Consider the following 21,481-nt stretch of genomic DNA (forward strand, 5'->3'; position numbering starts at 1 on the left):
CTGCCAGGAGATGTCCTGGGATATCAGAGCTGTCAACAGCTTGGAAATGGATGCTCCAAGCTCCCTCTCAGTGGGAACCAGCAGGATTTGCCTGCTCCTGGCTCCCAGTCTCAATGCTCAGTGCCTGATTTCTTGGAGATGCCCTGCAAAGCCCCACAGCTCGTCCCGGGGTAGGAACTTCCACTCGGGAATCACTCGGGAGCTGCTGGTGGTGAAATTCTGGGAGCTGCTCAAGGGAACAAATACCTGAAGAAAGGTGCAGCAGCTGAACACATGGCACTGCACTGAAGCTGCTAAAAGGGTCTCTGGGAAAAAGGTTTGCATTCCTGGGAAGCTAATGTGCCGTAAGAACGGCCGGCGATGAAAGCGCGCCCGGCCCGACGGAAATCCAAACACAGCCACAGCCACAATTATTTTACTAATTGCTAATGAATACAGTCAAGTGGCTTCAAAAAGCCAAACTTTGCTTGGACTACTTCAGGTTTTGACCTCTGCAGGAGCAAATGCATTTCAAACTGGAGCCCACCAAAACTGATTAACGGCGCCAGCCAAGGCCAGCGCGGAGCGGGAGCTTTTTTCCATCTATCACATGGCCCCAAGGATAGTTAAATGAACCTTAAAATGGCTACAAACAGCTCAATGACTACACAGAGTCCTGCCAATTAGAAATAATTAGGCAGTCATTTTGGTGGTAAGTCTTTTTAAGTGCATACATAATGATGCAATGATGCTTATTAGCGAGCTCATACGAGCTCTGCTCAAACAGCCTGGAATAATTATGCAACTATCACAAAGCCTTGCACATCTCTGTACTTCACCTTAATGCATTTAAAAATCCACTTCATTACCTCCAGTAATTAATCCTCCATTAATTGCAGGAAAAGCCCAGTTTACCGTGCTTCGTTTCTAATTATCTTATAAATAGTTATGGTTCTAATTAATGTGTTCATTAAGCTGAATATCTTTCTCAAAGCCATGCTCAGAGCAAAGGTTCTGCTTTTGAGAGAAAAAGCCTCACTAGCCATAAGGTGAGGCCATTTTGGTTGTATTTGCTTTTATTTTAGTATATTCAACCTCCTAATTGGCATTTAAAATCTAATTTGGAAGAACTTCAAGAAGACTATATAGGAGAAAAATAGGAGAAGCCTTTGCTTTTTTTTTTTAGCCATTCTCCAATCAAGAAGCTCAGAGCTTTAACAGGAAAACTTTTAGCATCTCTTTTTGATATAGACTGGGAACAGATTTTCAGTGCTGTGCCACAGATTAATTTAAATTCTATCACAATTCAGCTTATCCCCACATGTTTCCATAGAAGAGAACCAAAAACCATGGAAGAAGAATAGATAATAGATATAGAATAGATAATAGAAAAATAGATATTTTCTACTAAGAAAATAGGTATTTTTTAATAGATAAAGTTTATACAGAACTAAAAATAATAAACCCATTCTGCTGGCTTTGCCTTCATTTCTAGGATACAAAATCACAACGTGAATTTACATCAGTTATTTGAGCTGAGCATGACCTGACCCTTTAAATTCATTGAGAAGCTGCCTTCCTAAGAGATATGGATACGATCCAATAAAAAACACAACTGGAGAATATCTTACAATAATACTTATGGATTAGGAAATTCCCTATTGAAACCCATTTCCCAGGATTTGGGGGCTTTGCATGCAAGAATTTCACAGAAAACTTAGACTCAAAATAAAATTCTACAAGAGTACAATCAAAATATTTTAGTTATAGCTCCAATTATGGTATAGCTGCTAAATTTCCATATCTTCCTAGGTTTTACTTTTTAGAATAGACATTATAGACCTAACATACCTGTCTTCAGTTACACTGTGCAAAAACAAATCCAAGTTTTCCCATATTTTTATTAACATCACCCCATATTTAGCATTAAATATTTTGTTCAGAGGGTTACTCACACTCTGTTTTAACAGCACAAGGACAAGAGCTCTGCACATGCCTGCAATTATCCCATTTCTTTTGGGAACCTTTTCTTCCTAGAACATCCCAGCTCGGGAAAATCTGGAATCACTGAAGTCAAGTGCAGCTTTTGCCACGGCTCTGACAGGGCTGAGGTTTGATGCCAATAAATCTGCATTAGGAGCAGATGAATTATCAGCTCTACATCTTGCTCTGGAATTTTTGGGAGACTCAATGTTTAGCCTTGGAAACTGAGAAAACCTAAAACTCAGGAGTTTAGATGTGGGAGGAGAAGCAGGAGCACAAAGGATGAAAGGGCAGTCAGGGAGTGGCAGGACAGCAGAGTTTTAATCAGATTAATCCAGCATGAACTCACTCCCAGAGCACACTTTGGGAATGGCACCAACACAGGCTGGGAGCTGTGTGGATCCCACAGGAAAATTGATTTTTATGGGATATTTGTTATAAACCTGCAGTGGTGACACACACAGAGCAATGTCCTGCTAAGGAGCAGTGCCTGGAACCCCAGAGAAAACTGAGAGCAAAGGATTCCAGGGCATGGAGGCTGGTTTATAATTATGGAATTGTTTGGGTTGGGAGGGACCTTAAAGCTCATCCCCTTCCATGGCAGGGACACCTCCCACTGTCCCAGGCTGCTCCAAACCCATCCAGCCTGGCCTTGGGCACTGCCAGGGATCCAGGGGCAGCCCCAGCTCCTCTGGGAATCCCATCCCAGCCCCTCCCCACCCTCCCAGGGAACAACTCCTGCCCAAAATCCCATCCAGCCCTGCCCTCTGGCACTGGGAAGCCATTCCCCCCTTGCTCTATCACTCCACACCCAACCCAACCTTTCCATATCACTTTTTTGGCAGAAATGCACATTTTCTACCTTCATTATTTTAACCAGATTCTGTTCCCTGCCATACATTATCAGAAATAGAAAGAGTGAAAGATGGGAATAATGAGTAGACTTTTACTACTAAATTGTACTAGTTTGTGTGTTTTCACAGTGGGAAAATCACTCCTAGAAATGAACCCTGGAAAGAGCAACAATTTACAGAGCAAAGAGGTTCTTGGATTACCAGGGCATCCTTAAGACATCTGCTTTTGCAGGGCTGCCTCAAGAAACACAAGCTTTGCAGCAAAGAAATAACAGCTCCTATTTCATGGCCAGAGCTTTGGTAGCAGAGAAAAAAGAGAAGTAAAAGAAAAAAGTTAAAATACATAGTGATTTAGAATGCAGACACACTGAAATCAAAAAGGCAATTCCCCACTAAGGGGAATTGTATTTTTCTTGTCTTCTTGAGTTCCTTTTCCAAACAGAAAACTGAAGCTCTAAAAAAACCCAACAGTCTGCAAAGACACCTTCTTCCAAAGGGAGGAATGAAAGATTCTAGAGAAATAAGCAGTTCTACTTTAAACACACTGGTTTAGGTAACACCTGAGCTGCACAAAAAAACAACTTTCCGTGGAATCAGACTGAGCCCCAGCTCCAAATGAACAGCACTTATGCATTCAGAGCTTTTTTTAAAGCTGCTTTTTTTTGGTTTTATACCAATGAAAGGCATCAAAGCAACTGTCACTCGCAGCTCTGTGGCCTTATTGATAACTGGAGGGCCCTCGGCGCTGCCTTGTGAAGTTTAATTTCCCAAAGTGGTCAATTAGGGCTGGGCAATGAGCTCGGCAGTGGTTGGTGCTCCAGGATATCTCCACTGCTCCTGCTCCACCTCTGGGCCTTTCCTGGACAGGCATGTACACAAACTGATCATTCCCCTCGAAAAAAAGTCAGTTATTGCAATAAAAATAAAGATATTTTTAGAGGCTGCTGCTGGTACAAGCTGGAATGCAACAAGATCCCAAATAAAAACTGCAGGGTTGGGTTTACTGGGGGAAAAATAAACATGAGCTGACATTATCATCAGCAGGATCACACTCAGTGATGTCAATTCCACCTTCCTGCCTCAAGCTTTTATTTGAAGTTTCATGAAAGAAATGCTGCAATATCTTAATTAAATCTATTTGCTAATGGACCAAAGGCTTGAAACTTTCCCAGCAGTTAAAAGAGAGAGGAACATGTAATATTTACACTGATTCCTCACATAATTGCACCTGAGTGAGTTAACTTGAGGAACAGGGAGAGGGGAAAAAAACATCCTACGCTGCAGATCAATACTTGAAAGGAAAAGTAACTCCAGTGGCTACAACCAGGCAAAAAAATTAAGCAATCATAAGAATTAATGACAAGAATAAAATTATAGAAGCACGGAATGGCTTGGGCTGGAATTTCAAAAGCAATGTCCTAATTAAACAGCACTGCTTGATTTCTGACAGGACTACTGTCTGCTTCTCTTTGGAAAATTCCTCCCTAGGAGGCATTTCCAAAGGATTTTCCTGGATGGAATGTGCCCAGCTCGGGCCATTCCCAGTCTCCCACAGCAGGAGAAGGGTGCTGGGTGTCCCTGTCCCATCCCCACTGCTCCGAGTCAATCCTGCTGCTCCCACCCAAACCCCACTTCCAGCTCCTCCCAGAGGCACAGCAGCTGCAAGGGCAGTGCAGGAGCTTTCCCTTCATCCCTAAACTTCTCCTTTTCCCTGGAACAGCCAAATCCCCTGAGCCAACACTCAGCCCCATGGCCAGACCTCTGCTCCAACCCAGAGCATCACCAGCTTCACTCCCACAGCTGCATCACCCTGAAATTCACTTTTTCTTCTCAACACCCCTAAAATCAGCCTTCTAACCCCACACAACTACAGTGGATCTTTGCCCACTACTAGAGACATTTCTTTTTTCCATTTTCTTTTTTGTCATCAATCTCTTCTCTCCATAAACTCTCCAGCAAAGCCACCAGGCCCATCACAATTTTACTCTTTATTCATTTGCTGTCCACTCAAAACATCCATCCTTTTTAATTTCCTCTGTCCTAAAAAGCTTTCTTTTCCTTTTAGGCCAATGCTGTTTGAGGAAATCCCTCCTGAAGTTTTCATAATGCAGCCCCTGCTCTGTAATCCATGAAAATCTCTCCACCAGCATGTGCTGAGCAGGACAGACAGACACAGAATTATTTCAAATCATGTTTTGACCCACTAGTTCTTATCAGCTGTGAGGGCTGATGGGCCAGGTTTTAATGTGGAAAGACTCCAGAACTTTAAACCTGCACGAAAATAATTGTATGGAAAAAAGAAAATTAACTGAAGACAGGTACCAGCAACACAAATACAAAAGCATTCAGTGATATAATCTTTTAAGTCTTACAAACTGTGCAGCATCAACCCTTCAATAAAATACAGAACAGCAGTTTTTTGAAGAAGGTGTTAAAAAAGGAAATCCTCAAAAACCCATAATCAGTGGGGTTTGCTATCAATTATTAATGACCCTTTTCACACTGCACTTGAGGACCCTGTTTTTAACTAGTTTTTAATTAACAAATTAACTGCTGAACACAAAGAATTCTGCCAGGTTGGGAGGGTTGAACCCAGGTTAATTCCAGTTCTCACTGCTGCTTTTGCATCCCCAAAGCCAAGCCTATCCCAAAGCCAGCCCTAAGCAGCAGTTCCCCTGGCCCTGGATGCAATAACCTGCACACATTGCAATATTCAATTAATTAGACTGGAGAAATGGTAAAGAAATAAGATGTAAAACCTGATCAAACACCTTCAGCCACACTGCCAAGGATCAGCTCTCCAGGTGGGATTGCTTTCCATAAAATCTTTTTTCCTTCCTCAATATGTATAGATGCACTTGCTGGTTTTGTGTCAATTTTTAAGCTGAAGTGCATTAAAGATATTTTAAGGCAGCAGTTTGCAGTTGAACTTAATGGGAAAAGCCAAAGACATTTGGCAGACAATAAAGCAAACTTGCATATTCACAGACAATTCCAGTGGACTGCTCTGTAATCACGGGATTGGATGAAATCAGGGAATAAAGGTCAACATTTTTTGGTTAATTTTATTTAAAGCTCCGTGAATTAGAAGATTTGTGCTGCAAGTTCTGCTGCAGAGTATTTTATATGTGATTAACTCACAGAACAATCGCAGTGGAAACTCTCCCAATATTCCCAGGGCTCCATCCAGCCCAGAATTCTGCGGGAGCCGAGCTCCTGCACAGCACAGCAGCAGAATATTCTAATAAGAACTCTCCTAATCTTCACCCAGCAATAATTTCAAGATGATATTATTATTCTCATTTCCTTGAATAATATCCATACTCCAGGGCCATTTTCCTTCTCATATTCAATATCGGGCATGCTCCTATCAAGATTCCTTTCTTCATATCCTGTCACGGTATCAATCACTGCCTGCTGTCCACTCAATCCACTTTTGATTTATCAGCCGCTGTCTTTCTGGACTCCATAACTCGACCCAAACCATTTTAGCAAGACAGTGACAAATAACACCCAGGATCACATCAACCTGTTCCACTTAGTAAACTAAGGAACAGGAACTGTGACATCCCTCCATAAGTATTCCCTGCTATTCCCCAGCCTGATGTATATTAATGAGGAGCTGCTATTTGAAATGCTCCTTCCACATCAGCATCTAATATGATCAAATTAGGAAATGGGATGATTTATTAAATTCCGTGGAGCTGAAATATTCCTTTCCCAGCTCTGGATGTGTGGTTTGCAGAGAGGGAGCTGTTGCTTCCAATTTTTCCACAGGAGGATGTGCCCGCGCTTCGCAGACGAATTATTGGCTTTAAAAAGATTGCGAGGAGGCGAAATGTTATTAAGCAAATGCTCAGTAAAACAAACTAAATCGGTTTTAAAATTCCTAATTTAATGTAAATCTTGGTTGTTTCTGCTGAAATTCAGTTTGTGATCTTATTAAGTCGTATTTGCATTGTACTCCCTCGCTGTAGGACAGCTTGGAATTTATAGCATTACTGGGAAGCTCCACTTTTTTGACTCTAAAAATGCATCTCAAATACAATAGTTATAATGATATGCACAAGTTTTCTTATCTGCTCCAATAAAGTACCAGCAACACTGGGAAGCCCCACTTTTTTCACCCTAAAAACTGCATCTAAAATAAAATAGTCAATACACAAGTTTCTTTAGCTTCTCAAATCAAACAACCCTTACAGGGAAACTCTGTTTTTTTTACTCTGAAAATGCATCTAAAATAAAATAATTATGATATACACAAATTTTCCTATCTTCTCCAATAAAGTACAAGAAATCAGTTTAGGTTACAAACAACACCTATTTAAAATATCTTACACATGTCATTGTAAAAATCCAACTTTTCGAAGTAAAACTTGATCCAGCTCAGTGTTTTGCACTGTAAATCACCTGCTCAAATAAAACACCTCTGTTAGAGAAGTCATTAAAAAGCACATTACTTTTAACACCACCTTCACTACCTTGAAAAACAAATTAAAAGCTGGTAGGGGATAGTGGGGAGACAAGATGTTACAGGATACAGAATTTGTGCCACCTGCATGATTTATATCAAAAACAATTCCAGGGATTTAAAGAGACCACGTAACAGACCTTAACTTCCCATACTTCTCTAGAGGTAAACCCATAATAAATAAAATAAAAATGGCATTTGCTCAGCTCCTAAAGGGGATAATCCTCTGAAGGTGCAGCAGGAGGGTGACAAACACAGGGCTGATCCTCCCTTTCCAGCTTTTTCTCCCTCCCTGGCACCCCAGAAGTGGGAGATCACCAGGAATATTCCCCTGGATAATCCATTCCTTACCACAGGAACACAAGGGGCTGCCTGAGCTATTCTGGATCCTTTTAAAAATTATTTAAAAGTGGTTTCTTCAGTATTTACCTTGAAAAAAATCATAGGAAAATAAGTTGTCCCACCCTGAACAAAAAATAAAAAATAATTAGGAATTGCAGATGGAATCCATGGAAATTCTGTGCCAGAGCTATAAATACACACATTTTCCATGGCAAACACTGTCAAACCTGCCCCAGGTTGTGCACAGGCAGAGATGGGGAACCCTCAGTCCTAAATCACCTCTTCCCACCATTTTTATTTTTAGGTTTATTTTTCCTACCCCTCCATCACATTCCCTCTCTCCCCCACAATCTCTTTTCCAGCCTGAGGAATCCTGAAGTCCTTGGAAAGCTGGTGAGCCTTTGGGTTGAGTGATTTTGAGGCAGAAAAGGGATTATTTGGCATCACTGCAAGAGCTCAGCACTGACAACCAGGGCAAGCACAGGCCTGGAGTAGCAGCTTTGTGCTAAAGCAAGATTTAACTCTCCAAAATCAGATTAATCCACAGCTGCTCAGTGCCACATTACAGCAGACTCAGAAAAAATTGCAATAAAGGATGGAATGGGTCCTGTTGGGCTTAATTTTAAGCTTTTAGACTCTTGTGGGATCATTTAAGATGTTAATTATCAATATTTTCCCTCTGTGGGCGCAAACAGGACCAGCTTTTAAAGGAATGTGCAGCTCTACCCCTCCAGTGCTCACACTTGATAACATGAAATATCTGATACATGAAATATCTGATACATGAAATATCTGATACATGAAATATCTGATACATGAAATATCTGATACACAGTATTTTCTGGCAGTAACCATGTTTTTCAAGTTTCTAGGTGCTTAATTTCCATTTATTGGAACCATGATTAAAATCAAATCCCTTGGAAAAGATGACCACTAAACCATAGTTGGTGAGATCTGCAATTTATATTTATTATATAATACTTTATATCAATAAAACCATAGCTAATGAGGTCAGCAATTTCTTATATATTGTTTTATTATTATTAAAAAAAAACATTTTAAATCAGTTTATCACACTTCCTAACACTCAGTATGTGAAAAATCTTCCTTTTCCACCTCATTCTTCTGACATTTCTGTGGGTTCAAACTGATTTTTTTAGCAAAGAAAAGTGGATATTCCCAGGAACAGCTGTACAGCTCTGATGGGGAGGATACTCCAAGAGAGGTCATGCAATTTCTACATTTCTTTCTAAATCTAAATAATCAAATTTCTACTACAAAGGCACAGCAGCAATAAAGGGTCCAAACAACTCTTTCAATGCACAGCTGGGAATAAATCATGGCATGACACAAATAACAGAAAGTGGAATATTCACATCTTCCTACAACAATTTTTCACCCTTTAGAGGCAACAGTTCTCCTGGTTTGGATATGGAAACCAAAGGTTTAACAAATTCTCAGTGCAGGCACAAAAAATCACCTGGCTGAAGATTTTAAGCATGTACACAAACAGCTTTGATCTGCTTGATCCACTCAATAATTAATCTAAAATCAATAGAAAATGCTAATGGGAAACCTGGTATCAAGGATAAACTTCAGTTAAACCTCTTAATTGAAAAAGACATACAAACACAACTTGAGCATCTTTTAATTAAAGCAGATTTTATAATACCTTTTGCAACTTCTGGTTAAGATTTAAATATTGAAATTATGAAGTATTCATTGCAAACCAGTGCATGCAAACTTCCACTGCAGACATCCTTAAATATAAATAAATAAACATTTTATATATATATATATATATATATAAAATTTTTATTTAAATATAAAAGATTGCATAACTAAAGACTCATCCTTTGCCAAGAGAAACACAGGTGAGAAAATCAGTTTATTCTGAACTTCAGGGAGCCAATGGTATGTGTGGGAATTATGGAAAGCAGGAACTTAAAAAATCCACAAGACATTTCCAAATTATTCCATGACACCAAGAGATCCTATTTGTGTTTTCTTGCTTGAATCATATGGAAAATAAGTATCTTCAAAATTGTTTCACCAGGGTAACTGCAAGATTTAGTGTGTGGAAAGCACTCCAGACACCCCAAATCAGGAATTTCAAGGGATGTGTGGTTTAAACCATCACCTGCAGCTATTATTTCCATTTATTCCAAGCTCAGTAATTATGTCAGGATTCCCCAGGAATGTTTTTCCAGTAGAAATAACGCTGCTGTTTCCTAGGGGAGACTCTTACCTCCTGGTTCTGCTCTTTGACCTGGATCTCTGGGACCTGTAGGATTTGCCTCTGCCCCTGGAGCGGCTGCGCTTCCTCCTGGAGCCGTAGGAAGAGCTGCTGCTGGATCTGTGTCTGCGCCTGTAACAGAGCCAGGGTGAGGCTGGCACTGCTCCCAAAAGCCCCAAAATACAGAGACAAACCCCCAAAAATCCTTGAGAAAACAGAGCCAGGGTGAGGCTGGCATTACCCCCAAAAATCCCTGAGAAAACAGAGCCAAGGTGAGGCTGGCACTGCCCCCAAAAACAGGGACAAACCCCCAAAAATCCCTGAGAAAACAGAGCCAGGGTGAGGCTGGCACTGCCCCCAAAAACAGGGACAAACCCCCAAGGATTCCTAAGAAAACTTGTACAAACCTGGGGGGTTTGCAGGGTGCTCCAGAAGCCCCAAATCCCACTATTCCCCCATAACAAGTAACACCTACACAGGGACACTGCTGCCCTAAAGAGCTGATCCTCTAAAACCCACATCCCAGGAAAAAAAATGAAGTTTGGGTGGCATCCTTAACTATTAGTAGTAATCAGTTAAAAAGTGTTAATTTATTTCATGTGAGTTCATTTAAGGGCAGCTCCCTCCTGAGTCCAATCAGGAATCAAAAGGGTCTCTTCCTTTTCCATTCCCTCCCAGTTTTGTTTATTCAAATAACAAATTCATCTACACCAAGGATAAAGGTGAAAAAAATAAGATATTAAATCCCCAATCCAAATGAAGTCCAAATCTTAACATTTCCTCTCCATCTCCCCAGAAGTTAACTAATTAACAAGTACAATCTTATTTTTGGCCTTTATGTGTGATCAATATTAAAATATGTTATATATAATATATAATAATATTTTCTATATTTTTAATAAAAAATATAAATAATAATGGAATTCAGGATGAGCTCAGTTTTATCAGATTATCCAGTGTGAGGGAAAGGGGCTGCAGGAGCTGGAATGGATATATAGGATATATATATAATGGATATATAGGTTAATTGCTGAAGAGCAGGGCTGCACCTGGAAAGGCAATGTGATGTTCCTGCTGGATGAGGGACAGGAATTCCAGAAGCTGCTGCCTTTGATTCCTGAGGGTCAGGGATAAATCCAGCATGGAACACGGCCCAAACTGCCAGGAGCAAATCCGAGGACAAAGCCAAGAGCCCAAAAGCAGAGCCCTGGATCCTTCCTGGATGCAGTTTGAGTGTCCTGGTGTCCACGGTGCCCCCAGTCCCCTCTGGATTCCCTGGAGCTGGCCATGGCTGTGCTGGAATAACGGGATTCAAGCCCATGGCTGGGATCACAGCCCACAGCATCCTGCCCTGGCCCTGGGGAGGATGGAGATCCCAGCAGGAGAAAGGGCTGGGAATAAACCCCTGAGCTCCCTCCTCACCTCACCCTGCAGCCACTCCAGAAAGGTCTGGCAGGAGCAATTCCAGCTGGATTTACAGGGCAGCTGGACACCGGGAGTGTTTTCCAGCACCACTTCCCAGTAAATTCACCAGCACAGGCCAGACTGAGGCAAACAGGATGGAGCCACAGAGATGCTCCAGGGCTGGAGCCCTCTGGAGCCAGGCTGGGAAAGCTGGGAATGCTCTCCTGGAGAGGAGGAACTCCAGGGAGAGCTCAGAGACCCTTCCAGGGGCTCCAGGAGAGCTGGAGAGGGACTGGGGACAAGGGATGGAGGGACAGGAGCCAGGGAATGGCTCTCAGTGCCAGAGGGCAGGGATGGATGGGATCTTGGGCAGGAATTGTTCCCTGGCAGGGTGGGGAGGAACTGAGGTGAGATTCCCAGAAAAGCTGTGGATCCCTGAAGTGCCCCAGGCCAGGTTGGATGAGCTTGGAACACCCTGGGGCAGTGGAAGTTGTCGCTGCTGGGAGAAGGAAGGAAAGGTTACTTTTATCTCCTGGGGTTTCTCTGGTTTAAAGCATAAGTTTCCTTTGGATCTGCACATTCCCTGCCTTATTCTCCTGGGGGGAAGGAGGTGTGGGTATTTCTGGTCAGGGCACTGGGTTTGGGGGTTTATTTTGACCAAAGTGAAAACATTCTCACATCTCTTAAGGTTCAGACCAATCTGTGCCACAAAATCCCAACCCACGGGAGTCAAACCCTCCCAGCTTCCTGCTGTAAAATGAAAGAGCTCAACTTCTAAAATCTCCTACAAATGCACCTTTTCTCATAGGAATGGGACCAAGACTGGAGATCCCGAGAGCGCGACCTCGACCTGGATTTCCTTCCCGATTTTTTGCGGCTGTAGGTCCGGCTGTCCGAGGAGCTGCTGGAGGAGGAGCGCCTGCGGTGCTTCTTCTTCCTCCTGCTCCTGCTCTCCTCCTCCGTGTCCGAGGAGCGCCGGCCCATCTTCAATCTGCACAAAACCCAAACGTTCCCAGCTGTGAGCGGGCCTGGTATCTGTGTTGTGTTGGTTTATATTTATATTTATATTTATATTTATATTTATATTTATATTTATATTTATATTAAAATAAAAATACGCGTATCCCTCTCCTCGCTGTTCCCTGGGGGCAGAGCCTGACCCCCCCAGCTGTCCCCTCCTGGCAGGGAGCTGTCCAGAGACAGAAATTCCCCCTGATCCCCCTTTTCTCCAGGCTGAGCCCCTTTCCAGCTCCCTCAGGAATTCTCCAGCCCCTTCCCAGCCCCGATCCCTTCTGTGCTTCTCCTGTTCCCAGCACAGGCGGCTCCGTTTCCTCCACCCCAGCTCTTGCCCTTGCTCACACCTCTGGCCCCCGAGGCGGCTCCTGCTGATCCTCCGGGGAGAGCCTGGAGCACAACAAAGGGAAATTCACCGTTAAGGACACAGAAATTCCTCCCGAGCGCCGGGAGCTGCAGGGCTCAAGGGAACATCCCCCGGGAGAAGGGCACGATCCACACGCGGGACAGCTCCCGTCCCGTCCCGGCAGAGCGCGGCTCGGGCCCGTCAGCACCGGCATTCCCTCGGGAGCTCGGCTCCCTCGGCATTCCCCTCCGGCAGCACCTCCGGGGACTCCTTCCCACCCAGCCCAACCCCTGCGCATCCCGGCCCCTCAGCAATGCCCGGCGCGCCCGGGGCTGCCCCGCACCGCCCGCACCGGGGGCCGCGCGGCCGCTGCGCACACCGGGCCCTGCAGCGGCCGCCCATCCCCTGCGCCGTGCCTGCGGGGGGCGGTCCGGCCGTGTCCCCCCGTGTCCCCCCGTGTGTCCCACGTGTTCCCCGTGTCCCCCCGTGTTCCCCGTGTCCCCCCGTGCACCCCGTACCTGGCGGAGCCGCCGCGCCCCCGGTTCGAGCCCAGCGCCTTCCGGGGCGGCGGGCAGGCAGCGCCAATCCACCGCCGAGCGCGCCCAGACGGCCGCAGCGAGCACCGAGCCATCGATGCGGCGCGCCGGCGAGCGCCCACGCGGGACGGGACCGGGACCGGGACCGGGACCGGGACCGGGACAGGGATCGGGGTCCCGCTGCCCACGGGGGGTGTAGAACCCACAGAGCTCTGTCTGCACCGCGCCCAACGCGGCGTCCCACGGGCTCCCGGCGCGACACGCCGCGGGTGACGGGCAGGAGGGCAGCGCGGGTGGTCCCGGGGCCGGGGTCCCGCTGCCCACGGGATGCGCAGAACCCACGGAGCGCTGTCTGCACCGCGCCCAACGCGGCGAGCCCCGGGCGCACGGCGTGTCCCGCCGCGGGTGACGGGGACAGCGGCACCGGGAGTTTTCGTTCCGTCCCGGAGAGTTAAAGGAGGGTCGGGGCTCCACGGCCCCGAGACCCGCCCGCGGGGGGGGAGGGCAGCACCCCACGCGCGGCGTGGCCACCGGGACGGAGCGAGCCGGGCACGGAGCGAGCCGGGAGCCACCGGGCCGAGCGGAGCCTCCGCCGGGCAGCGACCCGAAACGCAACAGAACGATTGAATCGCTTCGCTTAATTCGATTTTTCTTACCGAATCTGGTTCGTTTAACGCGAGCTCCCGAGCAGACGCTCCCCCCGCCACGGGAATGGCGAAACGCGCGTGGGGATAAACGAAATGTCCGGGCGGAGGGGCCGGTGAGGGTCACCCAGGAGGGCGGTAGCCGCGGCGGGATCGGTCACACCGAATCCCCCGGTGCCCGGTGCCCCCGGGGCCCAAAACGCCCGGCGGGAGCGGCTCCCGGGCGCCGCCACCCGCGCGTCCCCCGGCGCGGGGGGACCGGGACACGCCGCCTGTCGCGACAGGGTCGCGTGTGACCGGCTCCGAATAAACGCTGATGCCACCCCCGGTACCGAACCCGTCCCGGTAAATGAACGCTCCGTTATGTGAAGTCATCGCCCCAAAGGTCAATGAAAAATCGATACGCAGGCAAGAGTTAAACAATTCTGAATAATTTATTAGAATTTAGCAAAGGTGGGGAAAAGGCGAGTTCCGTCAACAGAGGCGCTCCGTGGTGGGATTTAAAAAAAACAAAGGGCAAACAATATTAGCGACATCGGCTCTAATCCGATGCCTCGCCGTCATTTATCCCCTCGTTTATTCGGGGCATTCGGGCGCCCACGGAGGAACTTTTGCGGCTCCCTGGGGGCCGGGGCCGCTCCGGTTCGGCGCTCCCGGGGCCGCGGGGCTGAGCCGGCCCACGCGGGGCGGTGCGCGGAGCCTGCGCGGCCCCGCCGCCCCCCCGCGCGTCCCGGTGGCCACTCCCCCGCCGCCCCGGCCCCGCTCCGCGCCGCGCTCGCCCGGGACCTCGCGCACGGTCCCGCGCCTAATTAAATTAATTAGGGCGCAGCGCGCGGCGGGCGGGCGGTGCCGTGGCCGCAGTGCCCCGCGGCGGGCGGGCGACCGGCGAGCACGGGAGGAAGGAAGGGAGGAAGGAAGGGGTCCATTCAGAGCTCCGAGGGGAGGTAATTCGCCGGGAACAAGGGGCCGGCTTTGCAAAGTATAAATAGTGCCACTTCAATCGCGGCGTCGCTATCAGACCCCGGGAGCCCTGCACGTCGGGCGGCACGGCCCGGCCCGGCTCGGCACGGCCCGGGGCGCCGCCGCCTCCCCGCCCCGTGGATGCCCGCCCGGGGAGCCGGGGCAGCGCGCCCCTGAGCCATGGAGGAGCTGACGGCGTTTGTCTCCAAGTCGTTTGATCCCAAAGCCAAGGAGAAGAAGGAGCTCATCACCTACCGCGAGGTGCTGGAGAGCGGGCCCCTGCGCGGCGGCGGCGGCCCGCGGGAGCCCGGCGGGGCGGCGGCGGAGCCGGGCCGGGAGGACACGGGCAGCCCCGCGCTGCCGCCCGCCGGGCGCGCCCCTCCGCGGGAGCCCGACGCCGCCGCCGAGAGAGCGGCCGAGGCGGCCACCCCCAAGCTCAGCGACGGTAACGGCGGCACCGCGGGCTCCCCCTTCTCCCGATCCCTTTCCCCTTGCTCCCCTTCCCCCGTCGGGGTCGGTTCTCGCGGAGGGCCCGCGGTCGCGGGTGGACGGCGGCTCGCGGGGAGGCTGCGATGGGCGGCTGCCCGGGCTCTCCCGGCCACGGGAGATCGGCGGCCAGGCTCGAAGTTTTTAGATTAAAATATTTAAACCCGATTCAACTTGCTCAGAACGCGATCTTGTTCCCGTTCGGCATCCCACGGGAAGCCGCGCCGCCAACGAAAGCCCGGCCCCGCGGGCCCGTTCGTTCCCCCGCGGCTCCGGGCTGCGCGGACCCGCGTGGGGCCGGGCCGAGCCGAGCTGCCCACGCTCAGCCCCGCGCCTTCCAGCGGATCCGCCCGCGGGTGTTCCGCGCGGTACCGCGGGGCCGCTCCCGGGCGCTGCGGGAAGCGGCCGGGCCCGTGCCCATGGCTGCGGGGACCCGCGGGTCGCTGCCGCCCTTTTGTTCGGACCGCCGGAGCGCCCGGAACATCCCCGAGCGGGTGCCGGGAATAAGGCGATCGGTACCGCGGGGGAGCCGCGGCGGGACCGGGCCGGGCGGCCCCGGGGTGGGGGGGGTCGGTTCCCCGGGGTCGGTTCCCCGGGCCCCGCGCTCCGGCCGAAAATTGACCGAGGAGAGAGGAATCCCGGGGGAGCGCGGGGCGCGGAGGGGCCGCGGAGGCTCCGGGGACCTGTTGCTGCGCATCCCCCGGGGGAGCGGCGGGGCCGGAGGGGAGGGCTCGCTGCGGACCCCGCTCCCCCCGCCAGCGGTTACCGGAGGCAGCGGCGGAGCCCGGAACGGCAGCGGCCGAGGCGGCCTAGCTCGGCCCGGGCGCACCGGCCCCGCTCCCGGCTGCCCCGGCCCCGGGGGGCTCCCGGCCGCATCCCCCCGGCCGCCGGGAGCGGGGCCAGCCCCGGTGCCCCCGGCCCCGCCGCTCTGACTGCTGTGTCGTGCCCAGTGTCCCCAGAGCTGAAGGAGCGCAAGGAGGATGCGAAAGCGATGGAAGACGAAGGGCAGACGAAAATCAAGCAGAGGAGGAGCCGGACGAATTTCACCCTGGAGCAGCTGAACGAGCTGGAAAGGCTTTTCGACGAGACGCACTACCCGGACGCGTTCATGCGGGAGGAGCTGAGCCAGCGGCTGGGGCTCTCCGAGGCCAGGGTGCAGGTAGCCGGGGCTGCGCGGGTCCCCGCCCGCCCGGGTGCTCGGGGGAAGGGGCAGCTCGGGGAGAACCGGGCAGACCACGGGGACCAGCCCCATCCTTCTGGCAGGGAGAGGAGGCGGTTCCCCGGCTCCCAACTTCATCCGGCAAATCCGCCAGCGGCCTCGCAGGGTTTTGCCTGCCCGGGATTTGTCTCCCCGCGTGTCCCCGTCCCTCCGTTCTGCCGTGTTTTATCCCAGCTCCGCCGTTATTCCATCCCTGCCTCGGCAGCCGCTCCCGGGGCTGGCGGGAGCTGCGCTCCCGGTTCCCGCTGCCCGGCTCATCCATGGACGCACCGATTCCCGTCATGGATGTCGCGACCATAAACTGAATTAGAAACCTCCGAGCGAAATAACGATAGATATAATTTCAGTCCGTTTCGCCTCGTAGTTCTCAAATGCTGAAACGGCACGAAAATTGAGCGAGGTGCTTTGTTCGGGTTTATGAAATACAGAAAGTCTGGGATAAACCCGAGATAATTTGGAGATTTCTCCCCTCCCGGGCGTTTCCCTGGGTTTAACCTGCGCTTTGCACCCTCCCAAAGTTTTTTTCCAAACGGGTTCCTGGGCTGCTCTCTGCGAGTTTTGTCGGGATGAGCTGAGGGAAGGAAGGGGATCCCTCAAATGAGAACAAATGTAGCTGCTCCGGTGTATTTCCGTTGTGAAAATAAAAAGAAGAGAAAATGATGGTCATTATTTGTTGGAACACATGGAGAAGTTTTAGGCCCCGAACATCTGCAGCTGGTAGAAAGTATCGCTGTAACAGATACTCCCCCTCAATCTTTGTGCTCGCAGGCACCATCTGCACCCAAGTATGCGTTCAGTCCTCGGGGGGTTTCCCTGCATCGTGTAAGGTTGTGAGGACAGAGGCAGAGCCTGCACAGGGAACCAAAAAACTCAAAACAAGCAGCTTTGGTCAGAGCCTGAACCACAAAAAAAAAAAAACAACCTCAACAAGCCAGAAAGAAATAAAAATTAAAAAAAAAAAATAAAACTGCTCATTTTCCCTCTCTCTCCACCCCCCCTCTTTTTTTTTTTCTCCCCTGGCTGCTCGGTTGGTTTTTGGTTGGTTGGTTTTTAATTGTGTTTGTTTAATTTGTTTTTTTTTTTTAATTTCTTTTTTATTTCTGTTCACCAAACCTTAACAAAACCAAGGCAAAAAGTTGTTGGCTGTGGAAAATGGAGCAGGGAGGTGCTCGACAAAGGAGGCGGCGGCGGCGCATAATCCGCGCTCCCATGATGCCAAATCGCAGGGTGCATAATAACTTTTGGAGATTTACATAGATTAAACCCATTCCCTAGAAATCCTCCCGGAAAAAAAAAAAACAACAAACCCGCTTTTCAATAATATTTTGCCTCGTATCTGCTCTAATTTGTAAATGCGGGAGGCGCGTTTGTTTCCGCGGGAGGCTGAGGGCGAACGTGGCTCTCGGGCAGATTTTCCTTGGCTGGAGAAAATGATAGGGCGGGAGGAATTCCCGTTTATATTCGTCCCTTTCGAGTAAGACCTCAAAAAATGAAATTTTTATCTTTTCTTTTTTTTTATTTTTATTATTTTTTTTTCCTGGCCGCGGGGAAAGGATTCCTTGGTGGATGTGGCTGCTGGGATGCGCTGCAGAGCCCTGGGTTAAACCGGGGATGTTTAAAAACCGGCTCTCCCCCCTTTCCCTCCCTCCTTTCTCAAAGGCAGCACAACTTCAGGCTGGGAATTTATTTTAACGATTTCATTTCCAATATTAAGAGTATGTTCGTGTCTAACGGGGCAGCCTCTTCGGTGCAATCAAATGAGATTATTATGATAATGAGATAATTATTCCGCTTCTGTGCTACACTCCAGTGAACAGAGAAATTCCAAACTTCTTTGTAGCGAAGCTTTTAGGACCTTAATTCTCCTTCAGCCCCCCCCCCCCCAAAAAAAAAAGAAAATAAGAGAAAAAGTCATAAAACCCTGTTGTCGTTGAGTTCTTCTGCAAGATAAAGCTAATTAATTTATTTATTAATGAGCACGAGCTTCTCAGGCCATTATGGCCCGTTCGTGGTGGGTATCGAGGGCCATTTCAGCCTTTTGGGAGTCTGATGCGGAAAGAGGAACCCGGGGAAATCATTTCCCTGGGGCGTGCACTCCGCGCTTGGCGATTTTCGGGGGTTTTGGACTCTTTTCCTTTTTCCTTTCGGAGCTCGGGAGCGGGGGATGGCCGGGAGGGGGGAGCGCACCCGCGTCTCTTTGTCTGCGGGGCTGGGGAGAGGGGGTCGGGAATTTATTATTATTATTAATATTATTATTATTAATATCGCTGCGGTTATTCCCGGCGCGTTTCTCGGGGCTCGGCGGTGGCAGCGCGGCCGTGACCCCGTGTCCCCATCCCCGCAGGTTTGGTTCCAGAACCGTCGGGCCAAGTGCCGAAAACAGGAGAACCAACTGCACAAAGGTACCGGGGGCGGGGGCTCGGCCGCAGCCGGGGGGCTCCGGGCGCTGCCCCCGCCGCTCATCCCCCCCCGTTCCCCCACCCAGGGGTGCTGATCGGAGCCGCCACCCAGTTCGAAGCCTGCAGGGTGGCTCCCTACGTGAACGTGGGAGCGCTGAGGATGCCGTTCCAGCAGGCGAGTGCTCGGGGGGACGCGCGGCCGGGCTCGCCGAGCCTTTGGGGGGTCTCACGGCTTTGTCCCCCGCAGGTGCAGGCTCAGCTGCAGCTGGACAGCGCCGTGGCTCACGCTCACCATCACCTGCACCCGCACCTGGCCCACGCCCCCTACATGATGTTCCCCGCTCCCCCCTTCGGGCTCCCGCTGGCCACCCTGGCCGAATCCGCCTCCGCAGCCTCCGTGGTGGCCGCAGCCGCCGCAGCCAAGACCACCAGCAAGAATTCCAGCATCGCCGACCTCCGCCTGAAGGCCAAGAAACACGCCGCAGCCCTGGGGCTGTGACCGCGCTGCTGCTTGCGTTTTATTCTGGGTTTTTTTTCTTTTTTTTTTTTTTTTTTTTTTTTTGAAAAAAAAAGGGGGAAAAAAAAGTGAAAAAAGAGTTAAAAAGGAAAAAATAAAAAAAAAAAAAGGAAAGAAACGAGGGAGAGGAGAAACGGACGGGAGATATATACTTATTTAAGGAATTAGAGGACGCGCAGCTGGGAAGTTCACAGGTTTTGAAACTGACCTTTTTCTGCGAAGTTCACTTTAATACAAGAAATTTGATAAGAGAGGCGGGCCTCCTTTCACGTTGCATCGGGTACTTGAGTTTAACAACCACGTCTGGAATAGCGACAAAAAAAAGGGAAAAAGAAAAAAAAAAAGAGAGAGAGAAAGAAGACGACGAACAGGAAAAAAAAGGAAAAAAAAAAAAAAAAGGAAAAAAAGAGACAATGATTTCTCTGCGAATTTCTAATGGGAAACTGTCCGGGATACTTCCTCCAGCAGCATTCCGGCTTGCATGTATTTGTATTTCATTGATGGAGTCCTTTGATTCACTTGCACTTCACCCTCATCTTTAGTAGAAAAAAACCAAGACAACCACAAAAGCAAACAAACAAACGTGGCTGGGTTCTTTCTCCTTTAATCTTGGAGGGAAGCAGGCAGAGAGAGGCACATCAAGCGCTACCTTTTCCACTCTTAAATCTCTGTCGGTCGTTTGCTGTCCCACCTCTGAAATAAAAAGGGAGCGGAAAGCGCCAGGAGAGCGGAGTTCGCCTCCCTTTGCCGGGTCTCTCCTGTCCTGAGGGCAAAAATAAAATGGGAAAAAAAAAAAAAAAAGGAAAAGAAAAAGAAAAAAAAAAGAGATTATTTAATTCCCAACCACCACTTGACACCACGGCAAATTCCGATAAGAGGTACTGGGTACATGTAAAATATTGTTGATACACACGAACAAAGTTTATTTTGGCTATAACTTGTGAATTGATAGTTGACTGTCAAACATTTACATTTTATCTCATAAAGGTGTATCTATTCACGTAATCTTGTGATTTTTTTTGGTTATTATTATTATTATTATTATGATTATTTGAGAGACGTATAGCTATTTAACCTGGGGTACCCTGCAGTCAGTGATTGTTATCCCAGATTTTGCCATCTGACCCTCATGCTTATTGCCAAGACAGAGGGAAAGCTCTTCTACGCGAACTTTGGTATGGACGGGCTTTGTATCTATTTGTTCTCCATGAAAACAAAATTATTTATATTGACCATATTTTTTCTAGTGTATTTTAAGTTATTTAAAAAAGAAAAAAAAAAAAAAGAGAAAAAAAAAAGAAAAAAAGAAAGCAAGATGCTGTTATCTCATTGCATTTGTTGTCAGTACAATATATTTTGTTTCGCTCAGGTTTGCTTCACCTTTTTTAATCCATTTTCGACGTCACGAATTTCAATAAGTGCCAAGTAATGAATTTAAGACGCTTTGCGATCTATCGACTGAAGTGGGGACGCTTTTGGAGCCGGGATTCTCGGTGTCCAGGCGGCGGTGATGTTCTTTTTTTCCCATGTTCTCACCTCCTGTAGAGCTCGCACGTTTCTCTCTGCTCCGTAGATATCGCGACACGCCGATAGCGCTCAGCACCGCGAGGAAGCGCCGCTCGCCTCCGCTCAGATTTTTTTTTAAATCCCCCCCCCAAATTTCTCTGTGAGTTTTTGCCGAGTTTGGGCTGCACAAAGCGGGACGTTGGCTCCAGGAGCTCCATAGCAAATCGTGTCTTTACGAGTTCTGTCAGGTTCCCTCAGGTAATAAAAGCCAGGAAAGCGGAACGGCTCGGAATCTTTTCCAGGGAGGGATCCGAGGGCACCGGGACCGGGATTCTCCTGCTGGAGCGCCGGGAAATCCGGGAAATCCCAGCGGGAGGAGCCGCTCCGGGAGCAGCGATGGACCGGGCTGGAGGGGATGCGCAGCCCCCGAGACCCTGCCGGGAAAAAGGGTCGGGGGGGATTGGGAAGGGTCGGGAAAGGTCGGGAAGGGTCCTCCGGGACGGCTGCGGCACCGCGGGCAGCGATGGGAGAGCCCGAGGTGTCTCCATGGCAGGGACAGGGACAATGACAGGGACAAGGACAGGG

General features: G+C 49.4%; 2 protein-coding genes across 2 annotated transcripts in view; one reads left to right on the plus strand and one right to left on the minus strand.

Moving 5' to 3' along the window:
- Nucleotides 1–13,186, minus strand: part of RSRC1 (arginine and serine rich coiled-coil 1) — a 97,343-nt gene extending 84,157 nt beyond the window's left edge. The window contains exons 1-4 of the mRNA XM_088061318.1: nt 13,148–13,186; nt 12,631–12,673; nt 12,066–12,260; nt 9,878–9,997 (exon numbers count right to left, since the gene is read on the minus strand). Coding sequence (XP_087917444.1) covers nt 9,878–9,997; nt 12,066–12,253 — 308 coding nt within the window. The 5' untranslated portion in view covers nt 12,254–12,260; nt 12,631–12,673; nt 13,148–13,186. The remainder of the gene's footprint in view (nt 1–9,877; nt 9,998–12,065; nt 12,261–12,630; nt 12,674–13,147) is intronic.
- Nucleotides 13,187–14,949: 1,763 nt separating this feature from the next.
- SHOX2 (SHOX homeobox 2) lies at nt 14,950–20,604 on the plus strand. Its single transcript, XM_088061049.1, has 5 exons — nt 14,950–15,214; nt 16,206–16,414; nt 18,819–18,876; nt 18,960–19,048; nt 19,121–20,604. The coding sequence occupies exons 1-5, from the start codon at nt 14,950–14,952 to the stop codon at nt 19,370–19,372; spliced, it is 873 nt and encodes a 290-aa protein (XP_087917175.1). The 3' UTR covers nt 19,373–20,604.
- The last annotated feature ends 877 nt before the right edge of the window (nt 20,605–21,481 follow it).

This window comes from Pseudopodoces humilis, chromosome 11 (assembly GCF_049639895.1).
Source record: "Pseudopodoces humilis isolate 2021_Gansu_Grassland_sample_001 chromosome 11, ASM4963989v1, whole genome shotgun sequence".
In the NCBI taxonomy this organism is placed as follows: domain Eukaryota; kingdom Metazoa; phylum Chordata; class Aves; order Passeriformes; family Paridae; genus Pseudopodoces; species Pseudopodoces humilis.

Excerpts from the sequence above, each read along its gene's own strand:
- SHOX2 (XM_088061049.1), top strand. The coding sequence starts at position 14,950 with ATGGAGGAGCTGACGGCGTTTGTCTCCAAGTCGTTTGATCCCAAAGCC. Across the intron at positions 15,215-16,205 it reads CACCCCCAAGCTCAGCGACG|TGTCCCCAGAGCTGAAGGAG; the intron begins GTAACGGCGGCA and ends TGTCGTGCCCAG. Across the intron at positions 19,049-19,120 it reads TGAGGATGCCGTTCCAGCAG|GTGCAGGCTCAGCTGCAGCT; the intron begins GCGAGTGCTCGG and ends TGTCCCCCGCAG.